This window comes from Phyllostomus hastatus, unplaced genomic scaffold, assembly GCF_019186645.2.
Source record: "Phyllostomus hastatus isolate PE091 unplaced genomic scaffold, TTU_PhHast_1.1 phas_scaffold_114, whole genome shotgun sequence".
Classification (NCBI taxonomy): Eukaryota; Metazoa; Chordata; class Mammalia; order Chiroptera; family Phyllostomidae; genus Phyllostomus; species Phyllostomus hastatus.
In genome coordinates this window covers 288,611-304,536 of record NW_025334006.1, presented here as the reverse complement: position 1 = coordinate 304,536, position 15,926 = coordinate 288,611, and the positions used below count along the sequence as shown (strand labels likewise).

Genomic DNA, 15,926 nt, shown 5'->3' with positions numbered 1-15,926 from the left:
TGAGCTGTCTGCGTGTCCTTCCAGGTGGGCGCTGACATATGTGGCTTTGCACTGGACGCCCCTGAGGAGCTCTGCAGGCGGTGGATGCAGCTGGGGGCATTCTACCCATTTTCCAGGAATCACAATGGCCAAGGCTACAGGGTAAGTCTCCCAGGAGGCAGGATCAAAATAAACTGGGCCTGCGTTAGGACCGGACCTATTGGCCTCTGGGGGCAGTGTTGAGCCATCCTCCTTCCTCCCTGGGGCTTCACTTGGGCTAACTGGCACCACTGTTGGCAAACAACCAGATCCTCAGCTGCACCATCCAAATGAATGCCCTGTGACACAGCCACTGCTGTTTCTACTGCTGCAGTCAAGGAGGTGGCCAGTCTGTGGAAGTTTCCATCCAACCTCTGTACACTTTATCCGAGTTGCGCATTTTGCAATGAGAATCAAGTGACGAAATGCTTCAGAATGATTTACTGGGCAGTCCCCCAAGAGGGCACCCCTAAAGAGTGTGTGAAGGGGGCTGAGTTGCAAGGTGCAGGAAGGCCACTTCCTTGGTGGAATGAGCTCCCTGTGGCCAAGTATACCGATCAGAGGACACGTTTGCAGCCCAGGCCCCAGGTCTTCCCGGACGGAAACTCCCGGTTGTGACCAATGGAGCCTAGAGTTCTCCGCGCACTTCTGCTGCTCACAACCGCATCTCAACTGCAGCTTCTTTCCTTCCAGGCCCAGGATCCTGCCTCCTTTGGAGCTGACTCCCTGCTGTTGAATTCCTCCCGGCACTACCTCAGCATCCGCTACACTCTGCTGCCCTATCTCTACACCCTCTTCTATCGGGCTCACAGCCGGGGTGACACTGTGGCCAGGCCCCTTCTGCATGAGTAAGTGCACCTCACCCAAAGGACTTTGGTTAATGCAACTGGGTGGCATTGACTATGTCATCAAATGGAAGAGTGAAAATTGAAGCAAAATATATCTGGAAACCCAGCTGGTATTTGCAAGGCTGCTGTTGCCTGCATGCGACTCCAAGGGTATTTTAAATATTACAGCCTGTTCCCTTTCGGCTAGGAAACCAGACTAAACCTCACGGACCTGGGGTATCTACTTTGTTCTATCAACAGCTAACTCTTTATCTGAGACAAGTCACTTTAGTTCTTTTATCCTTAGTTTCTTTAATTTTCATCTAAAGGATTTGGTGGCTTGAACTGGGTCTCTTTTGGAAGGCGCTATGGACGTCAGAGGCTTTCCTTGTCAAAATACGGTTAATGTCCTTACGTGTCTGACATTTGAAACCCTCGGGCACACGCCTGCTCTGTTGTTACACAGTCACTATTGTGGGGTTTTGCCATCTCGTGGCATTCTCCATGAAAAGGCAGGTAACCTAACCGAGTAAAATTATTAATGATCTACTGTTTTTCGTGATCAGATCCAGTTCCTTCCTGATAGCTAAATGTTTAAAATGTATTAGCTACTTTACTTATTGTTTCTAAAAAGGGAGATGCGGCAGGTAGAGTTCGGCCTTGGACCTGTCTAGCGTACATACTGGGGAAGACGAGGAGGGCGCGTGGGCTGAGGCAAGCAGATCTCTCCGCAAGAGTGGGGAGGTGGCAGTTGAGTAGGTGTCACAGGATAACGTGGGGGCTTTGCCCCAGAGCTTCCAGGAAGCACCAGCCCAGACCTCAGAGGACGTCTCTCCAATCTCCAGGTTCTACCAGGACAGAGACACTTGGGATGTGCACAACCAGTTTCTGTGGGGGCCTGGCCTCCTCATCACTCCGGTTCTGGACCAGGCAAGTGGCCCCAGAGAGACACATGGGTGGTCTCTGCCTTGTCCCCACTACCCTCTTCCTAAACCATTTCTCTTCTCTTTGTTCCAAACCCATTTCCAACCTCTGTGGCTGAGTCAGCCTTGAAGACAGTGTGTGTGTGGGGGGGCGGGTGGGGGGATTGGGGAAGATGGATATCTGATACTGAACATACTTTCTTTCTCTAGAAAAAAATGTAATCTTGGTCTTTTTCCCTTGAACAAGTTCCCAACCAGTGCAGAGGCCCGCAGTGGTGACTCTGGGTTTGGGAAAGGTCCTATGCGTTGTCAGCTTCTCGGAGCAGACCATTGCTTGCTCTGTGATGCAGAGGCGGAACAGAGCGGTGACCCAGCGTCACCCTATGGTCCGGCCGGTCAGGGTGTGATTGTGGCCCGAGCCACTTGGTACCAATGTGCCAGGGCACAAGTCATCATGCTAGTTCCTCAGCCGGAAGGTGAGATAACGAGAGTCCCTCTCACTGGGGACTGTTGTGATGTATGAAAGAGAGAATCAAGGCAACGCTGGAATTTTCACCATGACATGTTTTGATATTATCATTGTTCTGAATGTGGTTCCATTTAGGATTTTTTTTTTTTGGTTGCTGTGTCATCGCCTCTATTATTCCTATTATAAGAAAGGCACGATTTGATAACAGGGCCAAGAAAGGCCGTTCGTGCACTCTCAGTGTCTATATGCTGAAGATTGCTAGGACGTTGACTTTATTCCTTTCAGCGGCTGGGCAATGAAGATCACTGTTTTGTTTTAATTTCAGGGAGCAGAGAAAGTGGTGGCCTATATGCCTAATGCCGTCTGGTACGATTATGAGACTGTAAGTAGCACTGACTCTTCCTCAAGAACTCTTTGAGACCGTGGCCGTGGCCATGTAGACAAGAGAGAAGCGTCCACCCGCGACCTCAGTGTTTCCGTAGTGTTCTCTGTCACGTCAGCCGAGTCGGTGAAGGGAGCCTAAGTCACTTGACGTCAGTCATGATGAACTCTGACAAGCAGACTTCCATGCCCTTTATTTGAGTCAATAAGACAAAGACTCAAGTAGAATGCCTCGATGGCAAACACTGGAGGGGCCAATGGGCAGTTGGAGCTTGGTTATGGGTTGGAACCATCAGTTCATGTATGTCCCATAGCCTCGGCGTGGCCTACATGTTCCCCCAAACCCAGCTGAAGAACAGCAAGAACTGTTGTTCTTTTCCCTTCTCTTGTTTGATTGTGCGACTAGACCGTCACTGAGCTGGGTGGTAAAGGAGAGAGCCATCGGTAAACTCAGCACAGGGGGTGGGCGAGAGCTGGGGGCGAATGTCCTGTCATGCCAACGTGTCTGATTTGTCCTCATGCGTCAGGGGGGCCAAGTGACCTGGAGGAACCAGAAAGTGGAAATGGAACTTCCTGGGGACAAAATTGGACTTCACCTTCGAGGAGGCTACATCTTCCCCACTCAGCAGCCAGCCACGACCACTGTGGCCAGGTACAGCACGGCTGGGCATTTCCTTGAGCGGGGAGCTAACCCGGCTGCTCCGAGCTGCCCCCATCTGCTGCGCGCGCAGAAGATGCCGACGCATCACGCATCACGTGGAGGGTGGGAAGAAGATGCCCTGGAGGGGTGTGTGTGTGTGATTGGTCCTTAACCTCTGCCCCTCCACCTCTTCTGAGCAGACTGATTTAGAGCTGCATTCAGATGGATTTGGAAACACCTTAAATGCTGCTGTTCCTGAACCCCTCTGAATTTCTCCTCAAAACACACTAATTCTAGGATGGTCCACACTCTTAGTTTTCCCAGGACCAATTTAATTTGAGCATTGAACGTCTCATGACTAGGGAAACCTCTCAATTCCAGGCAAATGGAGTGTGTGGATCACCTTACCTGCCCTGGCCAGACTCACTCACTCCATGTCCGGGGACTGGAGAGTGGGGGGAAGGGGGCGGTGTCCACTTTCCATTTCCCTGTCATCTCGATTCCCCTTTGCTTTCTTACCTGAGCCGTTTATTTCTTGTGATGAAAAATGGGGCCAAAAATGACTTCTTATGTACTTCAGATCACTCTCATCACTGATACTTCTTTTATGATTCTTTGATTCTAAAATTATAGACTCCATCTATATTGATGAGGTGCACATTTATATCTGAGCCTCTATAAGTATTAGCTTATTTGTTTTTAGTACACTGAAAGTTCCTTGGGGGTTAGAAACCTGTCTTTTCTTTGGAACTTCCCTTATTACCTTAATTTTTCAAATTTAGACTTTTTTTGATACTGATGGAAAATACTTGTACATCTAATACTGACTGGTTTCTTTGTCTCTAAGTGTTCAGCTTCATGCTGTTTTGCATACTGATACCAAAATTATCTTTCCAAAATGAAGATCTCAGCGTGTTGGTCCCCTGCTTAGAGCAAAGTCTTTCATTAGTGGGACATTCAAGGCCAGTCATGATCCGGTTCCAAGGTATTTAATAATTGTGTCTCTGGACACACCGGTAGGCCACCAAACCAAAAATCTTGCTATTCCCCCAACATACCCTTGTCTTTTATTGCATTTGGGCTGCAGCAGACACTGCCCTTTCTGACATTCTTTGCCTGGTATTTTTTTAAAATATTAAATTTATGGGGGTGACATTGGGTAATAAAATTATACAGGTTTCAAGTGCACAATTCTATGGCACATCATCTGTCCCTTGTACTGTGTGCTTACCTGCCAGTCAGATCTCCTTTCATCACCGCACGTTGGACCCTCTTTACCGTCCACAGCCCCTCCCATTGCCCCTCCCCTCTGGTAACCATCACTCTGCTGTCTGTGTCTGTGTTTGTTTGTTTCTCTTGTTTGTTCACTTGTTGTTTTCCATTCTCTATCTCAGATGTGCATGAAATCACATGCTTCTTAACTTTTTCTGTCAGACTGATTTGACTTAGCATGCTATTCTCAAGATGCAACATTCTTTATCTGGTGTGTTCTTAATAATCCTTCCAATGAAGCTCAGGTTTCATCTGCAGCTTATCGGAGGGAGTGCTGCTACTGCTGACTCCTGGTCATAGCTCATGCTTTTTTGCTGTTGATTTTTTTTCTTTCCTCAGTATTGTTACATATGTCAACCATAGTTATTTTATACTCTGTACCTGACACAATTCTATTATTTAAAGTCCTTGGTGGAATCTAAGTCAATAGTCCTTTGTTTTTGCCAACTTTCATGTGGGCTTACCCTTTTGTGTGTTTAGCGGTTTTTGTGTTTCAAATGTGGTGATCTTAAGGATCCCAACTTGGGTCTCTTTCTCCCGGAAATGACCTGCCCTCTCTTCGGTTGCGAGCTAGGGCTGCTGTCAACTTGGGATCACATTAGCTCCCTCTGGGGATCACGTGTGGTATTTTATCTGGGACCAAGTAGTGTTTGAGTGGGTGGGTCCTCCAGGCCAGCTGGTCCACCACGGTGCCGGAAGTGTCCTTCTGGCCTCCCATAACTATTTTAACTTTTGTGTCACTCTTTGCTTTTTTTCCTTTGATTGTTTGGTGAATGTGTTTAACCTTTCTTACAATATTGAAGGTCATCCATGGAGTGTGATCTGTTTGTCTTTGCACCTCTTAGACTCTCTAGCACATTAAAAAAACAAACAAACCACTCAACACACGCATAGACATTAGATGAGAGCAGGTGATTTTGCTGGTAGCAGAACTGACTCTCACAGTAGGGCGTGGCAGAAGGCTGAACTATGACGGAGACCAGCTGTGGGGTCAGTGAGCGCTGCAGCAGGGGCAGGACAGTGAGGGAGAGACCAGAGGGGCGCCGACCCAGGAAAGATTCCAGCTCATATTGCTGTTTCCCCCTCTTTCTCTGTGTCCCTCTATTATTTCACTGGCTTTTTGAGTAGTGTTTGTGTATCCTATTATAATTAGAAAGCAGAAAATTAGAATATTTTATCTCTCAAAACAAACTAATAATGAATAATAAAATTAGGAAAGGTGCAATTATAGAGATAGACCTTATTGTATTTTATTGCTTTCTGAGTCAAAACGGTGCTTTGGCAGGGAAAAATCCCCCAACGGCAGTTTATACTTCCTTATATATTGTCTCTAAAATGGTGAGTTTGAACCTTATTGTCTAGGACTTCTCTGTCTTCTCATAGTCTGTGTTCTCAATTAGAGCTGGCGGCTGTTACTGCAGCTACTGTGGCGATTCTGGTGCTTACATTCCTGCCTCCTATGTAGATGTGTATTGCCAATGTTTGGAGGTGCTTTTACCTCCTGTGACATTACCGGTTCTAGACAAAGATGCACCTGTCGATTTTGCCCTCGTGCCTGAAGAAAAGCAGAGCCATCCGCTGCTAGGACCCTTCCCATGAGAAATCTGAGAGAATCACTCTGAGCTCCCTTGGCCCAATTCTTTGTGCTTTAAGTCCTTGTCTCTCACGTGAATCCTTTCTCCCGCAGTCGAAAGAACCCTCTTGGTCTCATCATCGCCCTGGATGACAACAAAGAAGCCAAGGGCGAACTGTTCTGGGATGATGGGGAAACGAAAGGTGAGCACTGTCCCGACCAGGTCACCTTTTCTGAAGCCACGTCTCTGAGTTACTCCTGCCGGTCACTGGGCTGCGGGGGAATCTCACCAAGCACGGTGGTCATATTAGTCACCGGGGAACAGGGTTTTGTTTTTAGTAGCACTGTTGGTGGCTAGTGGCAGATGGAGCCCTGGTGGAAGAAAAATATATTTCTATCTCTTAGAATTTTCCCATTGGCCAGCAGTATTCATAGGCTCTCATTTCACAGTCATTGGGCATCCGAAAGAGATGTTTTCCTTTTTTTTCTTTTTTAAACTTTCAGAACAAATCATTCAGTGGTCCCCATGTTTCCCCCATAACTCTCCCCTGCCCTACCCACCCCCACCTCCCACAGTGAAAGAGACATTTTCGGAGTGTCCCTGCCGGTCAGTGTAGATATCTTCCCCCACACACCGATGAGCCGATGTCAGTGATATGGACAGCGTGTCCAACGAGGCAGCGAGAGTGTGGCTAAGGGTCCATCTCTTGCTTCGTAGCCCATTTTTCTCCCTCCGATATAGTGACCGCTCTTGTGGCTCAAGCTTAGGAAATGCACTCCCCTGAGATCCATGCCTCGGCATCACTTGGAAAGGAACCTTCTCAAGATTAAAGGAGAAAGGAAAAGGGGAAGCAGTGGCGGCATGGCCCGGGAGGCTCTGTCTATAATCCTGTCATTCTCAGTGACAGCCAGGGTGCAGTCTGTCCTCCTGTGCCGGGCGGACCGGGGTCTGACTCATCTTTGTCTCCCTTTCAGATACGGTGGCCAATAAGGCTTACCTCTTATGCGAGTTTTCCGTCACCCAAGTGAGTAGAATGTGTTTGTGAGTCTTAGGTGTGGGCTTTTGTCTGACCGTGAGGCTCACAGGTGTTTGTGTATGTGTGTTGTTATACTTGTAGCCTCACAGGCATTTACGGTATAGACGAGCACATTCTTCCAATGACTGAATCATCCACATTAGTACAAGGGAGGCTATGAAATGGATGAAGAAAGCAGTCAGTTTTTCAAATGCTGTTTTTAAAAATCCCCCTCTCTCTCTCTCTTTCTCAATCTGTCTGTCTGTCTCTCTTTCTGCCTGGGGAGTAACAAAAATCAGTTTCTACTGATTAAGTACACATCAGTAGAGACAAGCCAAGAAGCATTCAAAGCAGTGTTGGGTATGTGGTCTAGGATGGAATATTTGAGTGACTTGAGAATCTGCGTTTTCCAATGAGACCCTTGTGCTCAATTGTTTTGCAGAACCGCTTGGAAGTGAAGGTTTTGCAGTCAACCTACAAAGACCCCAATAATTTAGCATTTAAAGAGATTAAAATCCTTGGGATCCAGGAACCTAACAACATCAGGGTGAAGCACAATGGTGTCCTAAGTCAGGTTTCTCCGAACGTCACTTACGATTCTAACCTACAGGTAAAAGATCTGCTTGGTTGAGAATGTTCACCAGGAGTTCTTCATAGCTCACGGTGTCCCTTCTTACCAGGGTTGCGTGGGGGCTGAGGGACCAGCGCACGCTCAGGCCTGGGGGTGGCGGAACTCAGAGGGTTAGGAGAGGGGAGAAAGTGAGGAGTGGGCCAGAACTGGGGTGAGGGAGGGGGCTGCCGAGGGACTGAGGTAACGTAAAATGGGCTTTTCATCCTCCTTCCTCCAGTCTTCCGTCCTCTCTGACTGAGACAGAGGAAGAGAGCAGTTAGGAGTGAGGGACAGGAGGAGAGGAAATGTAGATCTGGAAGCTGCTGGCTGACGTGAGAAGGTCAAGATGGGGCATGGGATTCCCATTAAGGAAAATATTGAAGTGAGGGGTTTTTTTTGTTTTTTGTTTTTTTTTTACTGTATTGAGATGTATGGATTCTCCTTCCAACCCGTACATTTTTAGGAGATATTTTAAGTCAAAGAATTTGACCAGCCTAGCTAATGAATGGCTACTTAGTTGGTTAGGTGATAACAAGAAAATAATTTTCATCAGTTGTGACAAGACCTGATGCCTGTGAACAGGTGGTCACGCGTTCTTGGGACATGTGAGCATCCCCAGGGCCCCGCTGCTCAGGTGCGCCTCCCCACAGGCGTGGTCACGGACAGGCAGCTGCGGGGGCAGCACGGTTTCTGGGGGACCTTCTGGATTCGGAGGAAATAAGGAGATTGTCTTCTGCTATAATGATATGTCAGTGACATTTGACATTTTGTCCTGACAGCACCCACTGAGGATGCATCCATTATAAAGTTACAAGTAAATTAGTATGTTTTTGTTTATGAGTACAGCAAAGCGCAAGCCATTTGATAGACGCAGATATGAAAACAAACGGAATAAGTATTTGTTAAATACATTGGTTAGTATAAGACCAAAGGGACACTTTAACTGTTTCAATTTGGGTGGTGGGGAGACACGATTTATACATGTGAAACTATTGGGACTGGCAACCCAAATCAACACACAGGAAGTGTTAGCTCGCACTATGCTAATTTCAGCTTCAAAGCTTAAGGGAGTAGTTGGGCGAAGCCCTTGGATAATGAAGGGCTGGAGCTGCATTTGAAAGGCATGCATCAGGTAGAGAGTCATTTGGCTGCAAATGACAGGAAACTCAGCCAAATGGTGTTTTAAACAAATTGGGATTTTTTTTTCTCTTGTGCAATAAGAGGTCAGAGGGAGGTCAGTTGCTGGCATTGGTTCAGCAGCTCAGGGTTGTCTGGGCTGAGGTTTTTTCTTTCTTCTTTTGTGTTGGGGAGTGGCCCCTGCTTAATGCCAGTCACTGTGGCCTTGTTATTAGTATAGTGGGGTGGGGGGAAGAGGATGCAGGAAAGAAACAGCTTGATTTAAGCTGGCCCTTAAATCAAGAAAGAAACACTTGAGAAATTTCCAGGAGACTTGCATTTACCTATTAATGGCCACAGCTGTGTTACATGAATTAAAAATTTCATTCGGAAGTGGGGACTTGAGTATTCTAAACTGAAGTGGTGGGTAAGAATGGAACTTTCATGTAGGGCAGGCAACTAGCAGTGTATTCCACAGGTGGGCACCATTTTCTGAGAAAAGGCATTTGCTTGGATACAGCCTTCAAGGCTGAGAAATCAGAAAGAGCCACTCTAAGCATAGCCTTATTTGAGCAAGAGATGAGCCTGCATTAATCTGTGACCATTGTAAAGCTAGAATAGCTTCCACCTTCGGAAGCAGATCCATTTGGACGCATACCTTATGGTCAGACTTCGGAAGGTCTTAGCATTGAAATGAGGAGGACCCGATCTAATCTTCAAAGGGTCTCATATCGCTCCTCAGATCAAGGCTGGGCCATTGTGAGAGAGTCTTTGTGGAGCGTGCAGGGAAGTGCAGGATGGGCTTGGACCGGGAAGATGCTGGAAGAAGGATGACAATCCTTAGAATGCAATTTTGTAGCTCTAGACAAATGTGAATTTTTCTAAGGAAATTGCTAATTAAAGAAGAGACAAACCTAAAAATACATACAAATATTGAATAGTTGAATCAAAGAGTGGAATAGAAAGAAGTTTTCGAGTTTTAGGTCTTTGGGCTTGGACACAGGAAGAGGCTGGGATGTTAGAGGCGGAAGGAAATGATTTTGCCAGCTCACCAGTTTTTCAGCTGATGACGCTGGGACCCCAAGAATTGAAATAATTTGCCTAAGTTTCCACAGCTGAATGGAGACGGGAACCCAAGCCATCGTAGTGTTATTGCTTTGTTCTTGCCATCAGTCCGGACAGAGGGGGACGCTGGTTTGAGGAGTGGAGGGCAGGGAGATAAACTCCATTCGGGGTGACATCCGTGCTTGTGTGCCCCTTGCTGGCCCGGGAGGTCAGCAGACAGCTTTCCTGACAACACAAGGGAGAGGAGGAGGAGTCGGGGAAGGAAAGAAAGACTACAGAACATTTTATTTGATCAAATTCTTTTTTAAAATGTTATATGCAGCCCTGGCTGGCGTAGCTCAGTGGATTGAGCATGGGCTGCGAACCAAAGTGTTGCAGGTTTGATTCCCAGTCAGGGTACGTGCCTGGGTTGCAGGCCATGACCCCCAGCAACTGCATATTGATGTTCCTCTCTCTCTATCTCCCTCCCTTCCCTCTCTAAAAATAAAGAAATAAAATCTTTTTAAAAATGTTATATGCAAGATTCACGTAGAGCTGTGACATTCGCCCTGTTGCCGTGGGCGGGTCCCCGCCCCAGTCTCCAGATATGTTACTTGGGTTGTTGAGTCTGGTCTGATTTCTATTCCTTTCCTAGAAGAAGTTTCAGGTCTCCGAAGGCCTCTGTCCTGAGGGTTCATTTCCTTGGTACCTCCCTGTTCCTACAGGTTGCCCTTATCAGGGGACTGGATCTTGTCCTGGGAGAAGCATACACTGTGGAATGGGACCTGAAGTTCCCGGATGCAGAAAAAATAGACTGTTACCCCGATGAGAATGGGGCTTCTCTAGGGAGCTGTACTGCCCGTGGCTGTGCCTGGGAGGTAACCGTGCTGATGCTGTTATCCTGCATTCAAAGGCTCTACCCTTAGCCTGCAATTCCACGAGCATAGAACCAGAACCTGTGCTATTACTTAGAATCCACAGGAAGAAAGGGCTTCCAAAGGAACCTGAGTTTTTCCCTGAGTATGAAGGACAGCTAGGGACAGGGGTGAGATTTTGTTGTTGTTATTGTTAATTTAGAAATATTTTGCCCAGAGACCAAGAATTTAAACTTGTATCTCAACCAGTGAGGTTATAGGGAGGTGAGTGATGGTCTGGCTTTGCCTCCCTGTAAATAGCCTTTTCCAGCCCCTGTATATGCGATCGTCCTGGGACCGCATGCTGAGCTGACTTTGACTTTCCTTCCCAGCCATCCACTTCTCCTGGAGTCCCTTTTTGCTATTTCACCGATGAGCTCTACTCTGTCGATGACATTCAGTATGACACACACGGGGCCACAGCTGTCCTCTCCTTAAAGTCTCCTCGTTATGCCAGTGCTTTCCCCTCAACCCCCGTGGACTCCCTCCGGCTGAGTGTCACCTACCACAGGGACAACATGCTGCAGTTTAAGGTACGTACGTACCGTCTGTGCACCCAGTACTGGCCAGGCACTCTTCAGTGCTGTCCCCTTTTGCTCGTCAAGGGTCCCGAACTCTACACTAAGGTTGCTCTCCTAAGTCGGCCATGCTACAACGTACTAGACTGTCATCCTAAGAGCTGTGAGTACCTGGTGATGGAGTCAGGAGACCTGGTCTAACTGGCGCACTGATGTGTGTGCTGTGAGGAAAGTCTGGATCAGAGCGAAGAGGAGAGACGGATCAGGAGACTATCGGTTAGGGAGTCCAGATGAGGGCTTGAGCTCAGTCAAGGTGCAGGAAGGAGATGGGGAGCAGTGGACGCCTTCGAGAGATGGAGCAGATACTGCCACAGGATCTGGTGACAATGGCAAGTAGGTGACGACGAGAGGGGCTTCGCCCCTGGGGACGATTGCCATGTTTCTAGCCTGCACCTCTGTGTGGGCAATGGTGATTAACTGGAATGGGAGCTCTGGGAAGGGTCGAGCTTGGGCGAAATAGGACCGTGAGTTCAGTTTGGGACCTCGAGTTTGGGATCTCTGTGAAACAGCCACGGCAAGGTAGTGATCTCTCTTTTCTGTGATTTGTTACATGTGAGGACCTAAGGGTGGACTGCTTTATGGGTATTTCTCTATTAAATTGTGTGTTTCTGGAAGACAGGAATTTGTCCTTTTATCTTTGGGTTTCTGAAACCCAACGCAGAGCCCGGTAGAGAGTTAGCACTCGGCTGTTCATTGAGAGAATAAATGAAAGACATCGGGCATTGCCACCGAAGGGTTCTTCACAACCTCACATCAGCCTGGACCACGAGTTCTTGTACATCTTCTAATGTACGATGAAGCTCGTTTATGTCTCCCTCTTCGCCATAGCGCTGGCGGCTTCCCACAGGCACCTGCTGGGTTTGAAATCAGTGACTTTGCTTAGGTTTCCAGCTTTGCCTCTTCACCACTCTGTCTCCTGATCACACACAGTAGCTCTCTCCAACATACTTGCCTCTTTCTGCCCCTGCTTGAATACTCAATGCCTTTGCATTCATCTCTACCGGGAATGACTTGCTCTCCTTTATGTGCTCGGTTACTGGCCGCAAAGCTTTTAGGACTCAGCCTGTATTTTCCCCATGAAACCATCTCAGTGTCCCTGAAACAGTGATAGGATTTCTTCCCCACCGTGTCACAACACTGCTACATAGCTCTACATGAGCTGCTGTCGCTCACGTACTGTGGATGCCTCTCGTTCACACCCCACTAGCGTGTGAACTTCATAGCAGCAGTGATGTGCCCGAGGCAGTTCAGCTGTCCCTAGTTTCCAGTATAGTGTAAGCGGGAATACAGTAGACACACAGTGGCTCAATTGAGATCCCATTTTTAGCAAGGACATCTGATATTTTTATTTTTTTTTCCTTGACCTTATTTTATTGATTAAAATTTAAAACAATGTTTTTTAAAATCATTGTTCAAGTACAGTTTTCTCCCTTTTACTCCCAATCCAGCCCACCCACCCCTCCCTCCCGACCTCCCTCCCATTTCCACCCCCCGCCTAGTTTTTGCCCATGTGTCCTTTAAATTTGTTCCTCTAAACCCTTCCCATTCTCCCCTGAAATTCCCTCTTCTCTCCCCTCTGGTCACTGTCAGCCTGTCCTCTATTTCAGCGTCTTTGGTTATATTTTGCTTTGTTTCTTTGTTTTGTTGTTTAGGTTCCTGTTAAAGGTGAGATCATATGGTATTTGTCTGATATTTTTTAATCAAGTGCAGTTTACGGTTTTTGAGGAGAGGTTGTTTTTTTTTTTTGAATTCTGAAGAGTTTTCAGGTATTCACATAGACTCATTACACCTACACATAAAGTAATATATTCATAAAATACCGCACTGATTCTAGACTGATTTTCAAGGATAGCACCAATGTCAAAGTGCATGTGTTATTGTAATAGAGGCCTTAAAAATGAAATATGACAGACTCAAATGTTAAATCTGACATTGTTCCTTGATACGTTAATTAAATCCAAAGTCTCATGAGTTTAAAGAAGACAAAGAAATACAGTATTCAGACTCTTTGTCAAGGTCACCAGGGTTCTTCTGCCAAGGATGAGGCTCTAAGAGTACTCGGCTCACCTAAAATCAGCCTCCTCTGTCCCTAGATTTATGACCCCAACAGCAATCGCTATGAAGTTCCGGTCCCTCTCAACGTACCCACAGTTCCATCCAGCACCCCTGAGAATCGACTCTATAGCGTCGTCATTACGAAGAATCCATTTGGGATTGGAATTCGCCGCAGGAGTACACGCACCGAAATGTAAATGGCTTCTCGTCTGATTGGGAACTGCTCTGCGCATGGTCCTTGGACATACCCTGGCTCAAAGCACCGCGCCGTCCTTTTGTAGATTCAGGAATAAGTTGTTTCCTTTGGCTCTGTTCTTCTGAGACAGCTTCGGTCCCCTGGGAGTAATTAGAGGCAGTCACATGCCCTTAGGGGTTCAGTCAACACATGTTTATGGGAGTGTCTTGTCCCTACTATGTGGTTATAGATGACAAGGCCTTGCTTTTCTTGACAAAAATATAAGAAGTCAATAACAAAAGCAATTCAAGTGGAAGTATAACTGAGGATCGTGACAAGTTAAAATATAAATGTGGGTTGTGACAAGCGCTAAGAAGGAAAAGAGCGGGGTGATTGACAGTGACGGAAGGTCACTGCTTTGGATACTGTGGTCAGAGTAGATCTGTCATGAGGTGGCACTGAAAATAGGACCCAGATGAGGAGGTGGCGGCACCCATGTGGAAGTCTGAGGGCTGGGGAAGAACTCTTTAGACACAGGAGCTAGAGAGTGCCCAGGCTGTGAAATGGGAGCAAACTTGGCACATGAGGGGGTGAAATGGCCAATATGGTTTGGTGCAGTGTAATGAGCAGGGAGGTGAGTGATGGGAGATGAAGCCAGGGTTTAGGAGGTTTTCAGGTCAGGTATGGCCTTGAAGACTGCATAGCATGCTGTAATGGAAACCACTGAAGAATTGTAAAAGGGGCCTGATATGCCGTGAGATACTTGGAAAAATCTCACCCTGGACGCTTCATAGCAAATGGGCTGGGGTTGTTACGGAGCGGAAGCAATCAGGGAGAGCGTGTGATGAGCTGGGCACGCTGGCGGGGAACTGAGGGGAGGCAGTGATGCAGGGAGATAAAGAACAAAGCTGGCTCCCAGGCTTTTAGCAAAGGCATCTCTGATTATTTAATTAAGTGGACTTTCTGTTCGGTTTGGGAGATCGGCAGGGTTCTGGGTGGGGGACGAGGGAATCAAGAATTGACTTGTCCTTGAAAAGTCAGCTGCTTGAAGCTCATAGAACAGCCCATTTCCTTCCCAAATCTACTCTTTCTGTGTTGCAGCTGGAACTCTCGGCTTCTCGGCTTCACCTTCAACGACATGTTCATCCGCATCTCCACCCGCCTTCCCTCCCAGTATATCTACGGCTTTGGAGAAAACGAACACACCACCTATCGGAGAAACTTGAACTGGCACACGTGGGGGATGTTCTCCCGAGACCAGCCCCCAGGGGTAAGGTGGGGGTCTGGGGGTCTGCCTCTCTCCACTCACACACTGTGTACACTTTGAGGCTCGTTCTCCCAGGCCCACCTCGGTGGTCATGCTCTGCTTCTAGACCCGTGGGCCAGTTCTCAGGCTCCTCGTTTCTTATGCATTTAATTTATCTCACAGGGAAGATTAGACACACCTTACCAATTAGTTTTTGTTTGAGTGTCTTTTACGGCCACAGTGACTTGTAACCTCTCACCACTTCTTGTCACGACTCATCCAGTACAAGAAGAATTCCTATGGCGTCCACCCCTACTACATGGGCCTGGAGAAGGACGGCAGTGCCCACGGAGTGCTCCTGCTCAACAGCAACGCCATGGGTAGGATGATGCCAGCCTCTCCCCTGATTTCTGTGAACCAATCATTCTTGAGAAACTTTAGAATGTGTTTGACCCAGCTGCAGCCCGAGGTCACAATCATTATTATGTGAGCAGTGTTTTTTACATAGACTTTCTATTTCGTCTTTCTGTTTATTTCAGTTCAGTAACATGTTAAAAAGAATGAACTAAACTCTTTTTTTTTTGGCAAAAACCATGTAAAAAGGTCCCTGGCTGGAATGGGTCAGTTGATTGGAGTGTCATTCTGTAGACCGAGGGGTCGTGGGTTCAGTTCCCAATCAGAGCACATACCTGGTTGCAGGTTTGATCTCCGGTCAGGGAATCTGTGAGAGGAAACCAGTTGATCTTTCTCTGTCTCTCACTTTCTCTTGGAAAGCAATGAAAAAAAATGTCTTCAGATGAGAATAAGAAAAAAATCTTGTAAGAAAGGATAGCGAAACCAAGCAAGGTCCAAATATCCTGGAGGTCAGCCAGTGGGAGCTTTCTATGTAAACTGAACTAGTGATGAAGTTATGGGTCAGAGGACTCTGTGTGGGTATAAGGATGTGAAGAGCATTTGCATAGGATATTGGAAAGTGGTTGGAAAATCAGGAGGCGGAGGGGAAAGCATGTGTGTAAAAAATGTTGAAATCTGAATAAGGTCTGTACCTGAGGTAACAGTAGTATATGCG

General features: G+C 47.1%; 1 protein-coding gene across 1 annotated transcript in view; it reads left to right on the top strand.

Moving 5' to 3' along the window:
- The window catches only part of MGAM (maltase-glucoamylase), a 75,972-nt gene that overhangs the window by 33,764 nt on the left and 26,282 nt on the right, over nt 1-15,926 (top strand). The window contains exons 17-29 of the mRNA XM_045855567.1: nt 25-141; nt 712-866; nt 1,691-1,775; nt 2,563-2,619; nt 3,146-3,270; nt 6,218-6,306; nt 7,079-7,128; nt 7,562-7,729; nt 10,615-10,767; nt 11,136-11,336; nt 13,475-13,629; nt 14,713-14,881; nt 15,141-15,237. Of these exons, the coding sequence (XP_045711523.1) occupies nt 25-141; nt 712-866; nt 1,691-1,775; nt 2,563-2,619; nt 3,146-3,270; nt 6,218-6,306; nt 7,079-7,128; nt 7,562-7,729; nt 10,615-10,767; nt 11,136-11,336; nt 13,475-13,629; nt 14,713-14,881; nt 15,141-15,237 (1,621 nt within the window). The remainder of the gene's footprint in view (nt 1-24; nt 142-711; nt 867-1,690; nt 1,776-2,562; nt 2,620-3,145; nt 3,271-6,217; nt 6,307-7,078; nt 7,129-7,561; nt 7,730-10,614; nt 10,768-11,135; nt 11,337-13,474; nt 13,630-14,712; nt 14,882-15,140; nt 15,238-15,926) is intronic.